This window comes from Dasypus novemcinctus, chromosome 7 (genome assembly GCF_030445035.2).
Source record: "Dasypus novemcinctus isolate mDasNov1 chromosome 7, mDasNov1.1.hap2, whole genome shotgun sequence".
Classification (NCBI taxonomy): domain Eukaryota; kingdom Metazoa; phylum Chordata; class Mammalia; order Cingulata; family Dasypodidae; genus Dasypus; species Dasypus novemcinctus.
In genome coordinates, this window is record NC_080679.1 from 75,303,664 (window position 1) to 75,324,263 (window position 20,600).

Consider the following 20,600-nt stretch of genomic DNA (forward strand, 5'->3'; position numbering starts at 1 on the left):
GTCAAATTGGCTTCCCTGAGTTGTTTTTTCATTTGTTTGCTTGTTGTTTGTTTTTTTTGGTTTGTTTTTAGAGGGCACTGGGGACCAAAACTGGGATCTCCCATGTGGGACACAAGCACTCAACTGCTTGAGCCATGTCCATTCCCTGAAACACTACTGATTTTGGCGTATTAACCTTGTATGCCAGCCAGACACAAAAGGACAAATACTGTATGATTGCATTATGAACCAAATATATTTTGTAACATATTGTGTAATTCAAAAAAAAAATTTATACGGAACCAGTAGATCTAATTGAGAAACGTATGCTTTTTAGTCAACCGTGTATTCTTTTTAGTTTTTAATTGTTCATATGTTCAATTATTAAACGTACAAAATAAAGTTTGAAAAAATCTTGTATCCCACCACTTAGCTGAACTTGTCTATTAATTCTAGTAGCTTTGTTGTAGATTTTCCAGGATTTTCTAGATGTAGGATCTTTATCATCAACAAAAAGTAAAAGTTTTGCTTCTTCCTTTTCTATTTCAGGACCTTTTATTTCTCTGTCTAGCCTAATTGCTCTAGCTACAACTTCTAGCACAATATTGAATAACAAAGGTGATAGTGGGCATCTTTGTCTTGTTCCTGATCTCAGCGAGAAAGCTGTCAGTCTTTCACCGTTGAGTACAATGTAGGTTTTTCATATATGTGCCTTACCATGTTGAGAAAGCTTCCTTGTAGTCCTATCTTTTGGAGTGTTTTTATCAAGAAAGGGTGCTGTGTTTGTCAAATGCCTTTTTCTGCATCAATTGAGAGGATCATACAATTTTTCTTCTTCAGTTTATCAATGTGGTTTATTTCACTAATTGATTTTTCTTGTGTGACCCACCCTTGTATACCTGGGATAAAACCTACTTGATCATGGAGTATGATTCTTTTAATGTGCTTTTGGATTTTGGTTTGCAAGTATTTTATTGAGGATTTTTGCATCTATATTCATTAGAGATGTTGGTCTGTAATTTTCTTTTTTTATAGTATCTTTATCTGGTTTTGGTATTAGGGTGATGTTGGTTTCATAGAATGAGACTGCTAGTGTTCTTTCCTGTTCAATTTTTTTGGAAGAACTCCAACAAGAATGGTATTAGGACATCTTTGATTGGTAGAATTCACCTCTGAAGCCATCTGGTCCTGGGATTTTCAATTTAGGGATGTTTCAATCTCATCACTTGTGATTGGTTTGTTGATGTCTTCCATTTCTCCTAAGGTCAGTATAGGTGATTTGTGTGTTTCTAAGAATTTGTCTACCTCTTCTACATTGTCTAGTTTTTAGCATACAGTTGTTCATAGTATCTTCTTATCATCTTTCTTATTTCTGTGAGGACAGTGATAATTTACCTGCCCTCATTTCTGATTTTATTTATTTGCATCTTCTTTCTTTTTTTTCTTTGTCAGTCTAAGGGTTTGTTGGTTTTGTTGATCTCAAAGAACCAACTTTTGGTTTTATTGATTCTATTGTTTATTGTTATTGTTCTCAATCTTCACTATTTTTTTCAGCTTGGTTTGGATTAGTTTGCTGTTCTTTTTCTAGTTCTCCAGGTGTGCAGTTAGATCTGAAATTTTAGCTCTTTCTTCTTTTTTTAATGTAAGTATTGAGGGCTATAAATTTCCCTCTTAGCACTGCCTTTGTGGTGTCCCATAGGTTTTGATATGTTGTGTTCTCATTCTCATTTATTTGCCGAATTCTCTTGCAATTTCTTCTTTGACCCACTGATTATTTAAGAGTATGTTGTTTAATTTCCATATATTTATGAATTTCCTATTTTCTGTCCATTATTGATTTCCAGCTTCCTTCTGCTATGATCAGACAAAGTGTTTTGTATAGTTTTAATCTTTTTAAATTTATTGAGGGGAAGTGGGTTTGGCCCAAAGGATAGGGCGTCTGCCTACCACATGGGAGGTCCGGGGTTCAAACCCAGGACCTCCTGACCCATGTGATGAGCTGGACCACGTGCAGTGCTGATGTGTGCAAGGAGTGCCATGCCACACAGGGATGCCCCCTGTGTAGGGGAACTCCACGTGCAAGGAGTGTGCCCTGTAAGGAGAGACGTCCAGCGTGAAAAAAAAAAAGCAGCCTGCCAAGGAATGGCACTGCATACACAGAGAGCTGACACAGCAAGATAATGCAACAAAATGAGACACAGATTCCGGGTGCCGCTGACACAAGTGGACACTGAAAAACAGTGAATGGACAGAGAGAGCAGACAACCGGGGGCGGGGGGGATGGGGAGAGAAATAAATAAAAAATAAATCTTTATTAAAAATAAATAAATAAATTTATTGAGGCTTGTCTTGTGATCCAACATATGGTCTATCCTGGAGAATCCATGAGCACTTGAAAAGAAGGTATATCCTGCTGTTTGGGGTGCAATGCTCTATAGATGACTGTTAGGTCTAGTTCATTAATTTTATTATTCAAGCTCTGTTTATTTATTTATTCTCTGTCCACATGTTCCATCCTATACTGAGAATGGTGTATTGAACTCTCTAGCTATTATTTTAGAGACATCTATTTCTCCCTTCAGCTTTGCCAGTGTGTGCCTCATGTATCTTGGGACACTCAGGTTAGGTGCATAAATATTCAGTATAATTATTTCTTCAGTGCAATGCCACTTTTATTAATATATAATGGTCTTCTTCATCCCTTAGAACAGTTTCGCATTTAAAAGTTATTTTGTCCAACATTAGTATCAGTACTTTAGCCCATTTTTGGTTATTATTTGCATGGAATATCGTTTTCCAACCTTTCGCTTTCAACCTGGTTGTGTTCTTACATCTGAGGTAAGTCACTTGTAGACAACATATATTAATAGATGGCTCATATTTTTTAAAACACATTTTATCAGTCTGTCTTCTGATTGGGGAGTTCAAGCCATTAACATTCAATGTTATTACTGAAAGACATAACTTACTTCATCCATTTTGTCCTTTGACTTTCAGTTGTCATATTGTACTATTGTCTATCTTTTTACCCTTAATTTGCCCTTCCTAATAATCTTCATTTCTACACTCTTCTGCAAGTCTCTTGCCCATGTTTTTTCTTTTCAGGCTGCATCACCCCCCTTAGTATCTTTTGTAATTCTGGTCTTTAGGTAACTTTTTTTTGAGGTACTGGAGCTGGCGATTGAACCTAGGACCTCGTATGTGGGAAGCCGGCACTCAACCACTGAGCTACACCAGCTCCCTCACCCTCATTTTTGAAGGACAGTTTCACCAGATACAGAATTCTTGGCTGACAGTTTTTCTCTTTCAGTACCTTCTCTTTTCTCTTGCTGCTTTCAGAATCTTCTCTTTACCTCTAATATTTGTCATTCTGCATAGATGGTGTCCTGGGGCAGGTCTATTTAGACTTATTCTGTTTGTGGTGCATTGTCTTTCTTGGATATTGATATTCATGTCTTTCATAAGTTTTGGGAAATTTTCGGTCATTATTTCCTCAAATATTCTTTCTGACATTTTTCCATTCTCTTCTCCTTATGGGACACCAATAATGCATACGTTTGTGCATTTTGCATTGTCATTCAATTTCCTGAGACCCTGTTTCTCTCTTTCCTTTTGCTTCTCTGTCCATTCTCCTGTATTTTTCAGTTCAGATGTTCTGTTTTTGAAATCATTAATTCTGTCTCTAAGCAAAGCAGATCTGCTCTTATGTGCCTCTAATGTATTTTTTATTTCATCTGTCATGTCTTTCATTCCCATAAGGTCTGCTACTTTTCTTTGCAGAGTTTCAAATTGTTCTTTATGCTCTCCCAATGTGTTCTTAATAACCTTTACCTCTTTAGTCATATTTTCTCTCAATTCTTTGAATTGATTTGCGGGAGTTATGTGATTATCATTGATTAATTGTCTTAAGTCCTATATCTCTTCAGGATATTTGGCTTGTTCCTTTGGCTGGACCATCTCTTCCTATTTCCTAGTATGGCTTGTAATTTTTTGCTGATGTCTAGGCATCTGGATATGTTGGTGAATTTACTCTGATGGTCAATTTCTCTCTCTTGCCTATTATGATTATTTTTTCACAACTCTTCTTTGTATTTGGTTTAACTTACCCTAAGTCTTTAAAATTGCCCAGTTTAGGTTATCAAAATTGGGCCAGGGTCTCACTAATGTGGGGCAGATTTTCTCCCACGAGTTAGGGCAATTTCCAGAATGGCCAGCAGATGGTGCTCTTTGATGCACCTTTCCATGCAGGTGTTTCAATCTCCATTTTCCTGGTTTTGGTCTAGCCAAGGTCCAGATTCAAAGTGGGCTCTGCTGGCTGAATTCACCGAAGAAAAGTCCCCCAACTCCCCATCATTTTTCTCTTGTAACAGCTGACTGGGAGTAAGATGTTTGCTCCCCTCTCAGTCAGCTGCAGTGAGCCAGAGGTTTTATCCCAGACTAATATCCTGGGGGTGGGAGAGGGGAGCCCTTCCCGGCCACAGCAGGAATGTGGTAACTCAGGCTTGTTGTTTTGGGTTCTTCATCTCTCTGTCCTTCACTCTCCTAGGAGTTGTTCAGCACTGTCACAGTCTGCTGATCCCCAAAGTAGGTCCTTCAGACAGCTTTTGGCGCTTTCTTTGTTGTTTTTGTGAGAGTTTGAACCCTGCCTGCCTAATTCGATGCTATCTTCCCACAATTCCCCCTAATGTTTTTGAAACGTAAAACAAGCAAAAGGGTTATTAATTCTGACAGTGCTAGGAAGTGAACTGAGAAACTATCTACACATTCATGAGCAGGGAGCATTTACTCTCAGCCAACCGCTGCAGTCATGAGCATTACCTATTACATAATCACCAGTCTATTTTATGCTTTTTGTCCTAAAAGTTAATTTACTGCCTGTTAAACATTTAAACCTTAATGAGCTTCTGACAGTGTTCCATTAATACACTGTTATTTAAAAAGTGTGTTATGGTCAAGTAAGTATTGGTATATTGAATAGAGCACTGGATTTGGAATCTGAAGGCCAAGTTCTAATCTCAGTGTAGTCACTCACCAGTCATGTGACATCAGAGCCTCAGTCTCATGTATAAACCGGGGATAAAATCTTCCTGAAAGAGATGTTGAGAGAGCTAAAGGAAGCAGAGATTGTGAAGGTACCTATATATTTATTTATGGAAGGCATATTTATTTGTGTCAGGAGAAAAATAGCTAACAAAGTGATATTCGAAACTCAAATTCTTGCATAAGAAGTTAAACAAGCTCACAAATAAAAAAATGACACTTGGTCCAGCAAATTGGATCTGAAACTTCACCAATTATTAGATAAATACTCTGAGGAATCAAAACTGAATTAAATATTCCAAATAATTAATTGGGTTAAATACTTTTTCAACTGTATTATAATGTGGAGAAGATGACAGATGTAGTGGGGGATAATTAGAGGAAGGGAGCTCCTGTGTTCCTTGCATATTACCTTCACAAGGACAGCTTTAACATGAACAAAAGAACATGGTATCCCTCTCTTAAAAAATCAGTGGAGGATAAAATTCCTAATCCTGAAGCTACAAAGAGAGGCACTAAATCTGTGATCCAGGGAAATGCCAACCAGGTTCACCTCCTGCCAAAGATCATCGCCGAGGGACACAGATACACACCGATCTAAAGCTTAGAGGGGGAACACAGAAGCTACGGGACCCCTGAAGGCCGCAGGGATCTGAAGGAGGCAGGCCTTCGTAGCAAGGGGCCTAATCTGCTACTTGACTTGGACAGGGGGATTTTGAAACCAGGATTCTTCGGGATTTAAAAGTCAATTGAGTCACCTCAGTTCATCTATAAAGGCACCTAATGCGAAAGTATCAAGGTAGGCGTAATAGGATTATGGCTCTTCAGCCAAGGAGCAGCCCTGCTGTTCTTGCTACTTGACATTCGCTGCAAATAGCATGGGACCCTATTAGAAGTGTGGCCAAAAAGAAAATGGTCACCAAGTCTTATTCTTACTTCCATGGGGTGGGCTGTTATAGAGGGAGGAGGAAAACCCAGCTGGAGAAAAACAGAATTTAACTGTAAAATCTTGACAGACTTTAAACTTTGAAATCCAAGAGTAGCTCTCTATGAAATTAGGAAAACTGTTTATATATCAATATGAAATCTATACATATCAATTCTTACAAATTAAAAAAGTGCTGCCCTGAGAATCCACAAATCTCAATTATATTAAAAAATAGATTCCTTCAAAGATTTAAAACATATGATGAAATGAATTCTGTCAGATCATCAATACAGTATTATAAAGACTGGACATACAGGTTCAAGGCTACCCTTTCACCATTACAGTTAGTCTTGGGACCTGAACCAAAATTGGGGAGGAGAGGTAAAGATAGCAAATTTAAGCTGTCTTTGAAACAGCCTCTAATTAATCTACCACCCCATGCTGTGGAACACATCCTCCCCTCAGGTTGCCTGCCCTTGCGGCTCTATCCCTGTTTTTCTGAAAATTTCTTTTCAATGTCTTTTTCAGTCTGTTGCACTTTTGTCCATCTCTTAATTGTGCTGTGCCCTAAGGCTCTATCTTCAACTCTGCCTTTGTTCCCTGGGAAAAGTGCCCAAATTTCATGCCTATAATGATGAGATCCAGTCTTTCTTGAGCTAATGGACAATGCTTCCTAGATAATGCACAATTTTCACAAACTCAACCTATCCAGAAGCGCTCCCTCATCATCTCTTAGGGCTCATTGAAACCAGAACTTGATTTACTTTTCTAGACTCATCATTCTCCCTTTTCTTCCCTCACAGCTGTTATGTGCTCCAGCCATACCAGGCATCTCTCTATTCCTCAAATACACTCTGCTTTTTCATGTCTCCAAGTTTTTTCACACGCTCTTGTCTTTTGTCTAGGATATTTTTCTCTGCCTCAGCCACAGCCCAGATATCGTCTTTCCTAGGTAAAAATGGTTCTCCAACATTCGTTCTTCCATGGCACATAGTCCCACTGCTGGGGTAAATTACAGTATACCACGATGAATGTTATTTTCTTAAATAACCAAAACACTAGACTGATCTTCTCAGGAGAAGTAGTATTCAATAGTACAAAGAACACTGGATGGAAACTGGATTTGAGATCTAAATCAAGTACAACTTTCTAGTTGTACTATTGGTCTAATACCTTGGTTCTGCATCTGTAAAACAGGAATAACAGAAAGGATTGCAAAGATCCAAAGACATAATACACATAAAAGCATTGTATACATTGGGAAATATGGCACAAATGCAAGGTGGCATTATTATAAGAGTGGGTGTTCAATAAAGTTCATTGGATGAATGAACACACAAATTCTCACAATTTCATGCTAAAATCAGAGTCTGCCTAAGGAAGATTTCAGCAGTAACATGGACTAGTTCTTGCTTTGTGGCCTGAGGAAGATGGGAGCTTATGCTTTCTTTCCCATTGAGGGCTAAATAGTCACAGCAAGGCTTGCTTTTTATACAGAACATATTTATGCCATGGCAAATAAATTGAATCTAAAAGTTAATTAATAGTGGGGAGGAGATAGATATTTTAAAATCCAAAATAGCATTAGAAAGCCACAGAATGAGTACCACCATCACCATCAACAAAATAGTTCTACCTGTAAACCAGAAATTTTTAGGAATTCTTGGATGACAGAAAGCAGATAAGAAGAGAAGTTTTGAGAAACTAGACTGCAAGAAATCACACTCACAGAAGAAAACCACCACAGGAGTAAAGCAGCCTCGCTGATAAGACGAGCTCTGCACCAGCAAGCACGAAGGGCAGGAGAGGGTGGCGTCAAAGGGGTCATCCATTCAGGCGAGCTGGGCCTGTTGGGCCCCTCCTTTGCCACCCTCTTCACACTGAGCAGCAGACAGTGGCAGAGATTTGTGCCAGGCTAAAACCCAGACCAGCTCTTTAAGGCAAATGTCTGAGGAGGGCTCTCAGGGTGAGCGCTGGAGCCTGAGAGAGGAATAGAGCAGAATGTGTGAAAACCCTAGGCCTCCCTCAAGATTCAGAAGCAGCAAAACAGCTTCTCCCAGGCAGGAAATACACAAAAGGTTGGCAACTAGTGAGAGAAAGGGGTTGTCTTCAGCCTGCCTGCTCTCCACGAACGTCCAGAAAGCAAAGCCTATGAGGAAACACGCCCTACCGCAGAGTCAGCCGCCATGGCCTCAGGGGAGGCCCTGGTGGGGTGGGGGAAGGACCACCACAGCCGCCTGGAAATCCACACGGTGGTCTGTAGTACACCCTGGTCCTCCATTCATCAACACCCAACACAGAGGAGCAGACTTCCACGTGGACTCACTATATGCCGTGGAGAAAACCCAGGGAACCATTTGAAATAGAGCAGAACAAAAGCTAAAATCCGTTTAGCCGTGCAGTCTTAGACAACATTCAAAATGAAAGGAAAAGAAACACCCTCACAGCAACCCCATGGTCTAAAGCGGTCGATGTAAGCGGAAGGCAGAGGACCGTCGTTTAGCCATCCCCCTAGGTGCCTATGAACTTCTTGGCCCTGTTTACAGCGTGTGTTTTAATGAGGTGAGAAAAGTCAGGACTTCAAGTTGTGAAGAGACGAACTTTAAAACATGAGTATATTCACCGTTTACAAAGCAATAAAAGCATTCCGGAGAGGTTTGCCGTGAACTAGGACACTGTCCTTCAGAGATTTGGCCATGATACTAGGATTGAAAGTAGAGGGAAGTCCCAAGGAAGAGGCTGCAGGGGGCAAAAGACAGCCTGGCCAACTCGTGTCCACCAAAGCAATAAAATGTGAGCCCCTCTCCCACGCCAGGTGGCTCCTGGTGTTTGTGACAGCAAAACATCTGCAGAGACAACAGGTCCAACCTCTGCCGAGGCCACTAGCTCAGAGCTGCTATGCCATCTAGTGTCTCAGAAAAGGCTCACCTCTCTAGTTTCCAAGCACCAGACAAAGGTTTCCCTCTTGATCTACCCCTCCACCCCCAAAGAGCATCCAATAACATTAAAACTGTGTTCCCCACCACAATCGCTGAACAGTCACATTTTAAAAGTGGGTTTCTCACAGCAAAGAGTGGCACAACCATCTTTCATGCCTTGGTCTTTACGGGTTGACAGGAAAAAGATGGAGAAAAGAGTCTGCAACTCAGCCCCCAGTCTGTTCAAACAGTAATGAAAGGGTCCCAAGGACTGAAGGCAATTTGGCTTTCAAGAGTAAAGGGAACATTCTGCTCCAAGCAGGAGGAGACAACTCCCATGTGCCTTCATAAGAGTAACCTACGAGCAGGGGAAGTGAATTGACTCTCCGGCTGCTCTGAGTGGCAGCCAGTGAATGTACCTGGTCTTTACTCCTGTCCTTCTCCAGATGTCACAGGGAGAGATATTAGGCATCTCTGCTTCTTTACAAATCTGCGTGGTGCCACATTGATGTGGATTTGTCAGATCCTGCTGTGGAAAGGCCTAGTTTCTGCAGGGGATGCATTCTGGCAGCAATGTCTAGTTACAGACAAGATAATAAACGGGGATGGATGGAGAAGCAGTTTATACATTAAAGGATGGGAGGGCTCAGGTGATATTGGAAGCTGCTGGTAAATACAGTTTTATCAAGGAATTTATCAAGGTCAGAGATGGAGCTCCTCTATTATTGGAACGTGGATAAAATGAGGGATTCATCCAGCCACCAAGCACATTGGCATGACCAGTAGTAAAAATATGCAGGTGAGAAAACAAATAACCCAGTTCCTCTAGACTTGTTGCCTAGCAGACCTATTCCCTAGCGTGTGGAGAAAATTCCCAGAGAGGTTAACATTATGCAAGTCACATAAGCAATGGTCAAGCTTCAAAATAACTGAAATGCTTTATTATTATTTGGGGGAGGGGAGGAATGTTTTATTTTTGTTGCAATATTCCATATCAACCCACCTGGTTATCATGCTCATCTGTCATTTCTTAGACTTGGATCATCATTTCCCAACACTCTTAAAACCTTGGGATATCACCTCTTTCAATTCCCTTAAAGGGAAATTTGGTGTGGTTACCCATCTTATCAAACAAAACCAGCAAATATGCCATTCTTTTCTTCACCTCCTAGGATCCTTGCTTCTTTTCCTCTGCCCCATCTTAAGTGTTAGACACATTCTAGGAGCCCAGTGACTTGACATTTAAACTGTTTTGCCCAACTCTGCCTGCTCAGCTCCCTGCACATCACCACCCCCTCATCTTATCATTAACCAAGAAAAGGGCTTTTTTCTTCTTTTTTTAAAAGATACATAGGTCACGTAAAATGTTACGTTAAAAAATATAAAAGGTCCCCATATTCTTCCACTTCCCCCCCCCCCACTCCTCCCACATCAACAACCTCTTCCATCATTGTGGTACATTCATTGCATTTGATTAATCCATTTTGGAGCACTCCTACCAGCATGGATTACAGTTTGCATTGTGGTTTACACTGTCTCCCAGTCCATTCAGTGGGTTATGGCAGGATATATAATGTCCTGCATCTGTCCCTGCAGTATCATTCAAGACAAAACTCCAAGTCCCCAAAATGCCCCCATATCACACCTCTTTTTCCCTCTCCCTCCCCTTAGTAACTATCATGGCCACTGTCTCCACATCAATAATACATTTTCTTCCATTGCTAAAGTCACAATAATTCTATAGTAGAATACCAGTAAGTTCCACTCTAATCCATATTTTATTCTTCCATCCTGAAGATAATTAAAAATAAATAAAAGAATAATAAATTAGTTTATCAGATGCAATTAAACATTTCTGCTGAGTATCTAATTTAGAGACTTGGCCAAAGGAACATTTTCTAGTTCTGATAGCAAAGTCTGCGTAATATGAGAATTTTATCTTCATCGTGTCGTTGGAAATGAATGCAGTCTACAACCATAGTAATGGGCAAAAACTTTATAAATATCTGTGAAAAATGAAGTTATCCCACCAGGACATAGGTTAAGTGTTCCATAATTCAGGGCTGCTGAGTGCCAAGTATTATTAGGACCATGTGGTTTGACATTTTTCATGTTTATAAATTGAGTTTGCACAACATTCTTCCAGCAAAAAGCATTTACTACAAGGACATTCTAATATATTCAACATGTTAAAAGTTACAACCATAAATATCCTTTAAAATACCTGAACTGCAGGTTAAGGAGGAAAAAAAACTAATTTGGATGGGGTCAGATAATATAATCAGCTGCCTCTGAGTGTGAGACATATGCGTGAGAGATAGAAAATGCAAAAGTTTTTTGAGGAGGGGCTATATGGACACATTATTACTTTTCCTTTGCAGAAAATAATTTTTAAAATTTAATCAGGGAGAGATGATTGTCCATATTTCTGTAGGCATTTCACTCCTTGTTAAGTAAATCCATCAGAGAGGCCAAACTTGAAGCACTCTAGTAAAAAGGAAAGACTATTGTTGAAGAAAGACAAATAATGAATGAAACTGGATTTGGGGTAAGAAGACAGGCTCGGGTATTAATATGGACACATATACTGCTGTGTGATATTTAAAAGGGCACTCAGCATCTATTCTACCTCAATTTATTCATCTGTAAATTGCCAATAATTACATTAGCCCTAGTCAGTTCACAGAGTTATTTTGAGGCTCAAAAAGGTGTTATCACTCTATAAACTATATAGTACTATTTAAATCCTAAGTCTCAGGAGGCAGATTTGGTTCAACGGATAAAGCATCCACCTACCACATTGGAGGTCCAGGAGTCAAACCCAGGACCTCCTGACCCGTGTGGTGAGCTGGCTCACACACAGTACTGATGAGCACAAGGAGCGCCGTGCCATGCAGGGGTGTCCTGTGCATAGGGGAGACCGACGTGCAAGGAGTGCACCCCATAGGGAGAGCTGCCCAGTGCAAAAAAAGTGCAGCCTGCCCAGGAATGGCACCACACACACGGAGAGCTGACGCAGCAAGATGACGCAACAACAACAGAAAAGAGACACAGATTCGCAGTGCCACAATAATACAAGCGGACATAGAAGAACACAATGAATGGACACAGAAAGCAGATAGCTGGAGGCGGTGGGGGGGGGGGCGGTGTGTGCAGGGAAGGGGAGAGAAATAAAAATAAATAAATCTTAAAAAAATAATAATAATAAATCCTAAGTCTTGTTTGTGGTACTGGCTAACACAGTGATGTGGGAGTAAGTGGATTCTGATGACTAAAGTGGGGCTATGGGTTGCTAGCTTTAGTAAATAAAAATATTGCACGGGACATACTTACACTAAAGTTTTTTTGCTGCTATCTTCAAATTTAACTGGGTGTCCTATATTAAAGCAGGCAACCCTAATCATAAGGAAATTCATTACAAAGCCCTTCATCCCTGCGGAGTCAGTTTTGAAAACTGATTTTAAAACTTTAGGTCCATATGGCTAGTTGGACTCTGCTGCTGACAGAGCATAGTACAGCTCAGCATATAAAATAAAAATGAAAGAATTACAGGCTCCAGAGCATATAACTCTAATTTAAACTCCCAGGTTACAGTTTAAAGCAGTCTTAAAAGGGGTAATTTTGGTCATCATCATCACTCACTATGTATTAATGGCATTATCTGGGTATCTTCCATATTAGAAGACTTTTTCTTCCCTGCAGTACAAGATGGTAAACTTGTACTCCATTCAGGTCTATATGGTAATAATTGATTGAAATGAGATACATCTGTAATAATTATTTCTTTTTTTTTTTTATTAATCAATTAATTTATTTAATTTCCCCCCCTCCCCTGGTTGTCTGTTCTTGGTATCTATTTGCTGCGTCTTGTTTCTTTGTCCGCTTCTGTTGTCGTCAGCGGCACGGGAAGTGTGGGCGGCGCCATTCCTGGGCAGGCTGCACTTTCTTTCACGCTGGGCGGCTTTCCTCACGGGCGCACTCCTTGCGCGTGGGGCTCCCCCACGCGGGGGACACCCTTGCGTGGCACGGCACTCCTTGCGCGCATCAGCACTGCGCATGGCCAGCTCCACACGGGTCAAGGAGGCCCGGGGTTTGAACCGCGGACCTCCCATATGGTAGACGGACGCCCTAACCACTGGGCCAAAGTCCGTTTCCCTGTAATAATTATTTCTAAATCAGATTTCCATGGCATCTTTCCTCACCAGAACTCAAAGCATAAACCCATGAGGCCATTTTTCAACCCTTTTTGGAGCAGAACAGGCGGGAGAGCACAGCAAAGAAGACACGCTCCAGCGTCAGACAGACTTGGGTCAAATCCTGAATCATTGCTTTCCAGGTATCATAGGCAAACAATTTAGCCTAAGCCTCTGTTTCATAATCCATAAAATGGGCAAAAAATGAATATCAAACACATAGTTCTGTTTTAAGAATTGAATTGGAAAATAAATGTAACGTGTTCAGAGAGTGCCTAGCACACATGTGCTCAATAAATGTTGGCTCTGATTAAATACAAATACATTTGCTTTTCCATTTTTTTCTACCCTTGGGAAGGAGGGAGAGGGTAACTAGATATTATTCAACTCATTTTATAGTGTGAGATATCTGAGACCTGGAGATGTTGGGTTACTTATTGGCAAGCGGGTAAGGTCACACTAGAACCCAGGGCTCTTGTTTTCAGTATTACTTGCACTTCACTTAGTAGACTCTTGGGTCTCAAACACTGTCAACAAATTCTCAAGACATCATTTATTTTCATCTCATAAAATTCAATATCTGGCTGTCTTGACTCTTGGTGTCTCCAATCCATTCTCCACTCATATCAGAGAAACTTATCTATTGCAAATCTGACCATACTATTTCTCCCTTTAAACCTTTTAATGGTTCCCTAAATGGCCATAGAATAATATTCAAGATGGACAATAGAGCAGAGCAGACGCCAGCAGTCTCACTCTGCCTACCTCTCCAGCTGCATCTGTGAACTCTGGTCATTCCCTCAGGGGAAACAGCTTAGTGCTCCCTGCAGGAACTATCCTGACATCTTTGTGCTCCCTCCCTCCTCACCAGGCTAGGAGATCTTTCTTTGTTCTGAGAAGAAGAGCACTGAAATATTATGTTTGCTGCTCTTAAGAAGAAAGGGTTTGAAAATCAACCTAAACATTCAACAGTCACAAACTGAATGCATAAAGGAACATTCAGAGGATAGATTACCGTGTAACTATTAAACACCCCATCCTTACCGAATATTTAAGGTTAAAGGAAATATGCCAGGATATGTAATTAAGTGTAAAAAGTCAGGACTTGAAGCATAACCAGAGGAACAGACACCAAAATATTAATAGTATTATGTCTGGAAGACATCATTGCAGATGGTTTTTATTCTTCTTTAACTCTTTTAAACAATTTCCAAATTTTCTACATAAACAGATTGATTTTAACATGAAAAAGTCATTAAAAACTTGAGTTACTCTTATAACGAAGCCTGACCTGTAAATGGGCACATCCATCCATCCCTCCCTTTCATTGAGTTCTGAGCAATTCGAGGGTTGTTTCTGGGGCACGGAAACATGAGGGTTAAGAGGTAAACGGCTTTTATAGGAGAGAGGCAAATTCAAACCCCATAAACACCCATTACCACAGTCATTTATTCAGATAATTCCACTTGCTTTCACTTAGGGTACAGGAATGTCTTCAGTAAAAACAATGGCAAAGTTTGTTAAGTTCTTTGGGTCAAGCTTCTCTTCTTCAGATTTGCAATTGAGGATGGACTTTATAACTTTTTTTTTTTTTTTTTTTTTTTTTTTTTAAATTTATTTATTTATTTAATTTCCCCCCCTCCCCTGGTTGTCTGTTCTTGGTGTCTGTTTGCTGCGTCTTGTTTCTTTGTCCGCTTCTGTTGTCTGTTGGACTTTATAACTTTGAACCCTTTTCTTGGCATATCCCAACAAATACCAAAACCCTAAATACCAGTGATTTTAGGCTTGTTAATCTGGGATCCTTGAGGAAGCAAATCCCCCTATAATTACTAGGATTTCAAATTTCAAACCCTCAAAATAGTTTGGAGAAAGAGAACCCCTATTTTTACAGGTTTTGCTAATTAAAAGAAACACAGCTCATCAAATGTTCCCTGGTGCAAGTGTGTGGTGGAGGGAGATGTGCCTGTTTTAACTCTCTTCAGCCTCAGATTAGTGCAGCCACCTGACTGGTCAAAAAGCCCCAACCCCTCATCAATGACCCTCTTTCCTCCCTCCCTGTAGTTTCTCATGGTACTTGATCCATCTTGAACTGTTTCCTTTCAACCTTTTTCCCCATAGCATGTGAGAAAATATTAATTTATCACACAAAATAAATGAACTTAAGTTTCTTTGTCTCCAACCCATTTGGAAAACTCCAGAACCTGCCAACAATTTTCTTATTTTAAATATAATTTTTCCTCTACTCGGGCCCAACTGACTCTTTATCTTTTTAAATTATTTAAGCTTCTAGGCTTTTAGGGAATTTCAGAATCGCAGACCTAGAATAAATTTGGGAAATATCACATACTTCATTTCCTACCCACTCTTACGTTGGTCTCCAATAGACCATTCCAAAGAGTGGAGCATTATGTTTGACTTTATTTGGGATAAGAGGTTGGAAGGCTTATATAGAAAGAGCCTTCTTTGTCTCTTTGTGGCCTCTAATTTATAACATTCTGCTTATCTGATCACTCTACACCTTTTTGTTCTCCCTCCATCCAAAGTGCTCACTTAATGGTAGCCAAAATGCATGTTCAACTCGTAAGGGTCTCTATTATACCTATTTGCTGTAGGGTAACCTCCTGTTTTTAGACTTTCATAAACAAAGCAAAATCAATGCAATAAGCTCCAAGAGCTCATTTTAGGTCTGATGGCCCCTTCTCAGAGCTGCAACAACAGCGCTGTCAAACTGTCATCGTTCTATAGCACTTGCCCCCAAATGCCATCCAGGTCTGCACCTGCGAAGCCAGGATGGGCATTGTGAGTCACTCTGTCTGCCACCAAATAAAAAGCTAATTTCACATTCAGAATGTATGTTTTTTAAATACCAATAGCAACAAGAGTGTGCCAAAAAATTTCCCCTGAAGCTCTATTCTGTTTTTTAAACTACAGAACATTCTTTCATAGTTTGACAGTTAAAATGCCGCAGTTAATGTAATAAACAGAGAATTTTTCCAAGTAGCCTGTCAAAACAAGTGACACTTTTTTTTTTGCTAGCGAGTCTCAGATTCAGAACAATAGGAAGTACCTTTCAAAGCAACATCTTCATTATACAATCAAATTCTCAAAGTAATCTTCTCATCAAAGAATATTGTGTTATTTCTTTCCCAGTAATTATCAGAGTTCTGCAACCTCTCTGGCAGTGGTGACTATTAAAAAATGCAGCTGGGCCGGGTTAAAAAATTGGGGGTCCTGCCTCCAGGTCGATATGGAGCCAATGCCTCTCATGCTCCCACATTTCCTAATTCCTTGGCAGTTTGGGTAGTAAAAAGTCAACATTTCCAGGACCTTTGAACATGTGCTCAGTTTCCCTGGGCAAAGTGCTCAGCTGGATCTCTTCAAGAATGGCAGTGAAACTGGCAATTGTTGATGAACTAAACTTATTTTCTTTCCACTGAAAATAAGGTCAGAAGGTCCAAAGAGTATTAGTGAATTAAAAAAAATAAAATAAAGGTGTGTGTGTGTGTATGAGTGTGTAAACTTTGAAAGTCTGGTTCATAAATTTCAATTGCTCATTTCTCACTTTCCCATCTCTTGGGACTATCATTCCAATATAAAGAAAACCCAAAAATACTGAGTCAAAGGTAGAACTGCCAGCCCAATTTCAAAGTTTACAAAGTTTGATAAAACCTGGGAAGATGGGGAAATCCCAAGGGCACCCAAACTGATGTATTTTATAATACTAATAACACCTGTATTTTAATGGCAGTCATTGACTGAAAGAATCCAAAATTTGGAATATAATTTTCTCTGAAGAATCTTTGGGCTGCCAAGAACCACACAATTCAATTTTTCATGGGAAAAAAAGGATGTACACACACAGGCTCCCATTTCTAAGGGTGGCTCTGGAAACCCAGCTCTCAAGTCTCCTATAATGTGTGAATCAACCAATTAGTATGGGTATACTTAGCATGGTGTCCAGCACACAGCAGGCACTCAATAAATGCTTGTTGCTTCGGAATTTTAATTGAGAATGTCTCTTCCATTGGATTAAGCTCCCCAAGGGCAGGAATCATTTTATTATTCTTTTTAACCCTTTTGTCAGATAATCAAAAATATTTGTGAATTGAATGCAATTTTTGTCACCCTTGAGGCAACTATGACCTAAGGGAAAACTAGCTGGGGCTGTGTAGTCATTCATTCATTCATCCCCTCAGCAAAGGTTTATTGAGTGTCTACTAAAAGGAAGGCTCAGAACTAGGCATAGAACTGTCTTTAACCGCTACACCAGTTTAGGATCCCTCCCCCATATTATATTCATTTGACACACACTACATTTTCTTTTACAGCATGTATTGTAACTGTGATTAAACAACTTCCTGAATAACTATTTGTTTAAAGTCTATCTCTTGTGCTTGATAGGAAGCTCCAGGAAGAAGGGCAACCATCTTGCCCAATGCTGCAAACTTAGCATGAACCATACTACCTAGAACAAAGTAAATACTCAATAAATATTGGTTGAATAAATGAATGACATTAATGAGATATTGTCCTGACCCTTGAGAAACAGTTCACAGCAATGTTTCTCAAAGAGGCATTATTTTCAGGACAGCCCTTTCCTTTGTGGGGTTCCTCGCCATGGCAGGATGTTTAGCATGACTTGGTCCCAGCCTCGGCTCAAGGATGCCAGCTGTGTGCCCCTGCCCGCACTGTGACAACGAAAACAGCCCCTCACATTTCCAAATGTCCTATGCCTGATGCAGACCCACTGCATGATGCTAGCCTGAATGAAGATGGCAGCAAGAATAACAGCAAGAGGGATGGATCTAGGAAATGATGAGGGAGTAAAAGCAGTGGACAAAAGGGTGAGAAGAGGGAAGAGGGGAAGCACTCTGACAGGGAAGAGCATGGCTTAGAATGGCCTTGTTCAAATGGAGTTCTCCAAGCCCCGGCGATCCTCCTCTGTCCCCTCAGCCCCCAACTCTGACAATCCTTCATGGAAAAAGGAGACTAAATTGGTTGGGCAGGTTTCTTGGACTCTACTCTTGCTTAGGTTAGAGAAGCTCTGTCTTTTCTGTTTGATATTTTGGATTTTTCTATTAAAATTTTATTTGGAGAAAGGGTTCTAAGGCTAAATGAACTGAAAAGCATGGTTCTAGAGCTAAGGATGAGGGCACTGACTAGGGTAAGAGAAGGCCTTTGAAACACATGGTGTGTAAGAAAGATCCAAGCAAAAGATTTTCTAAAGGAAATATGGTGTTACAAAAATGAGATACGTTAAAGAGCCTTTGGGGCAAGTGAAAGGAAATGAATCCTGGGGCAAGGAAATGAAGGTACATTCTGAGAAGTGGTTGTGAGCTGGTATGTGGGGCAGACACTGGGAAAGTTGGTCTGAGGGATATATCACTCTTGGAAGGAGCGCAGTGGACACACAAGAAATGTAAAGTTTAACGCTCTTGTCAAGACCCACTAATAACTAAGGATAGGCCAAACCAGTGACTCAGAGTCAATGTTCACAGATGGCTGGCACTGGTTGCAGGGTGGAGGGAGATTTTATTTCCAGCAGAAAATATTAACCTGTTGTGGTGGTTTCAGAACCCTGTGCCAAGACATCCCTTACTGAGAAGGTTTCCTGGGATTTGGGTCTGTGTCCTTTGCTTCTTTGCATGACCCACAGCAATTAGCAGAGTTTCCCTCATATACAGAGGCTCTATACATTCTTTCTAAGTGTATATGATTACACCCATCAGAATTGTCAACTTCAGCTGGTAAACTGCTACTGAAGGTGAGGTGAGTTTCAGTCTGATGGCAGGGAGGGCTCCCATCACTGGTTAAATAGAGAGACAGTGAAAGGGTTAATGGAGCAGTGGTGTTTCCTTAAGGATGTCTTTAAGCTGAAGGGCAAAAGTCTAAGAATAGGGTGAAAAGGGTGTGCTGAATGAGTGAATGAAAACATGAAGGAGTGAAAGAATAGGCATGAGGTCTACGATTCTGATGAACTCTGTCCTAGTGCATTGGGAAGAAAGGGGCTGCCACAGTCTGGCACAGAAACAGAGCAGCTTCTGTTACACTGGCCTAAGGTCATTTAATATAGGGACTCAGTTTTGACATCATGCAACATCTCTATACTGTTAACTCATGCAACAGGGAAATAGAGTTACCCGGCTCAAAAAAATGAAATAAAATGAAATAAAAAAATAAATTAAAAAGAGACAAACACTGCTGTGCGACAACTCCAGCATCTCTCCTTCTGCCCTGGGGGCAGGCCAGGACTTTGGAAATCAACCTCGTGTCCCTCTGCGCAGGTGCGCCTGCACAGTGGCGGGGCCCTGGCTTGCTCCTACTCACGGTTTGCGGAGGATCATCCTCATGTGGGCGTCGGGGCCCATCTGCGACAGCAGCAGCATGGTGTCCTGCAGCTCCTCATCACACTCCTTCTTCTCCTCCTCAGTTGGCAAAGGGGCATCCTCGTGCTCATCATCCAGAAACCGATAAAATAAGTATTTGTCTTGGAAATGGTGCTCCTGGTCCACTATGGGAAACATGGAGGCAGGGTCAGCTGTTGCCCCTCTGCCTCACAGCCACGGGCTGCTCTTGGCACAACAGGTATCGTTCACCAGAAACCAACGGATGGTGTCAGGCAAGAAAGCCAAACGGCAGCTCATCACCCTTCTCCTCTGCAGGGCCCAGGGCTGTGCAGATGGAAGACTTGACCTCCTGGCCGCGGTCATACACACCACAGCTATGACACACCCATCCCCTCTGCCTCCCAGGACTCTCCCGAGGACCTGCCAGCTTTTCTGAGATGTGCACTTTGACTAGCCAAGAATTGCCTTGGTGACATTTACTAGTATATGGAACATACATCCAAAACAGGAAAATAACCAACTGCCAGTTCATGCTTGATAACAGTGTTTGAAAATGTAGTCTTTAAAAAAAAACAACCAAACATTTACTTTTCAAGATGAGAATTCATGTTTTTCATCCTATATGTACTATTTATAAACATTTCTGTCTGTACTTTAAAAAAGAATAAAATTATTTGAACAACTTGGTCAGACCTAGCTTCTAGGTCAGATACTCCTAGAAGGAATTTATGGATATTTTCTTCCAGTTCTGATTTTTTAAAAAAGAAAAGCTTTTCTCCTCTTGTTTCTTTTAAACCAAAAGATTTAGATTTTGGTAGGACAAAGACAGGGAACTCAGCTCAGACTCCTTCATCTCTATGCCTTTAAGCCTTTAGCTCCTTTTCAAGATGGAGCATCAACATTGTCAAAAGATAACGAGAAGCTGTAGACCCTTGCTGCTCAAAGTGTGACCCCTGGAACAGAAGCTTCAACAGAATCTGGAAGCTTGTTGGAAATGCAGAATCTCAGGATCTTCTCCAGACCTGCTGAATCAGATCTGCATTTTAAGAGGAGTCCCTGGTGATTTGCATGCACATTTAAGTATGAGAAACACTAGCAAAAAACCATAGGTCAATTCCCAGGTGTTGGTAAATTAAATGAATGATTTAAATATTTTGTCTGTTTGGGAAAAGAGTTCTTAAAACAAATGGCATGA

At 40.6% G+C, this 20,600-nt stretch overlaps 1 protein-coding gene across 13 annotated transcripts in view; it reads right to left on the reverse strand.

The window, feature by feature from the left end:
- The window catches only part of RAPGEF4 (Rap guanine nucleotide exchange factor 4), a 339,975-nt gene that overhangs the window by 68,208 nt on the left and 251,167 nt on the right, over nt 1-20,600 (reverse strand). For all 13 annotated transcript variants that reach the window (XM_012518928.4, XM_004476786.5, XM_004476785.4 and 10 more), the window contains one exon: nt 19,386-19,569. In XM_012518928.4, coding sequence (XP_012374382.1) covers nt 19,386-19,569 — 184 coding nt within the window. The remainder of the gene's footprint in view (nt 1-19,385; nt 19,570-20,600) is intronic.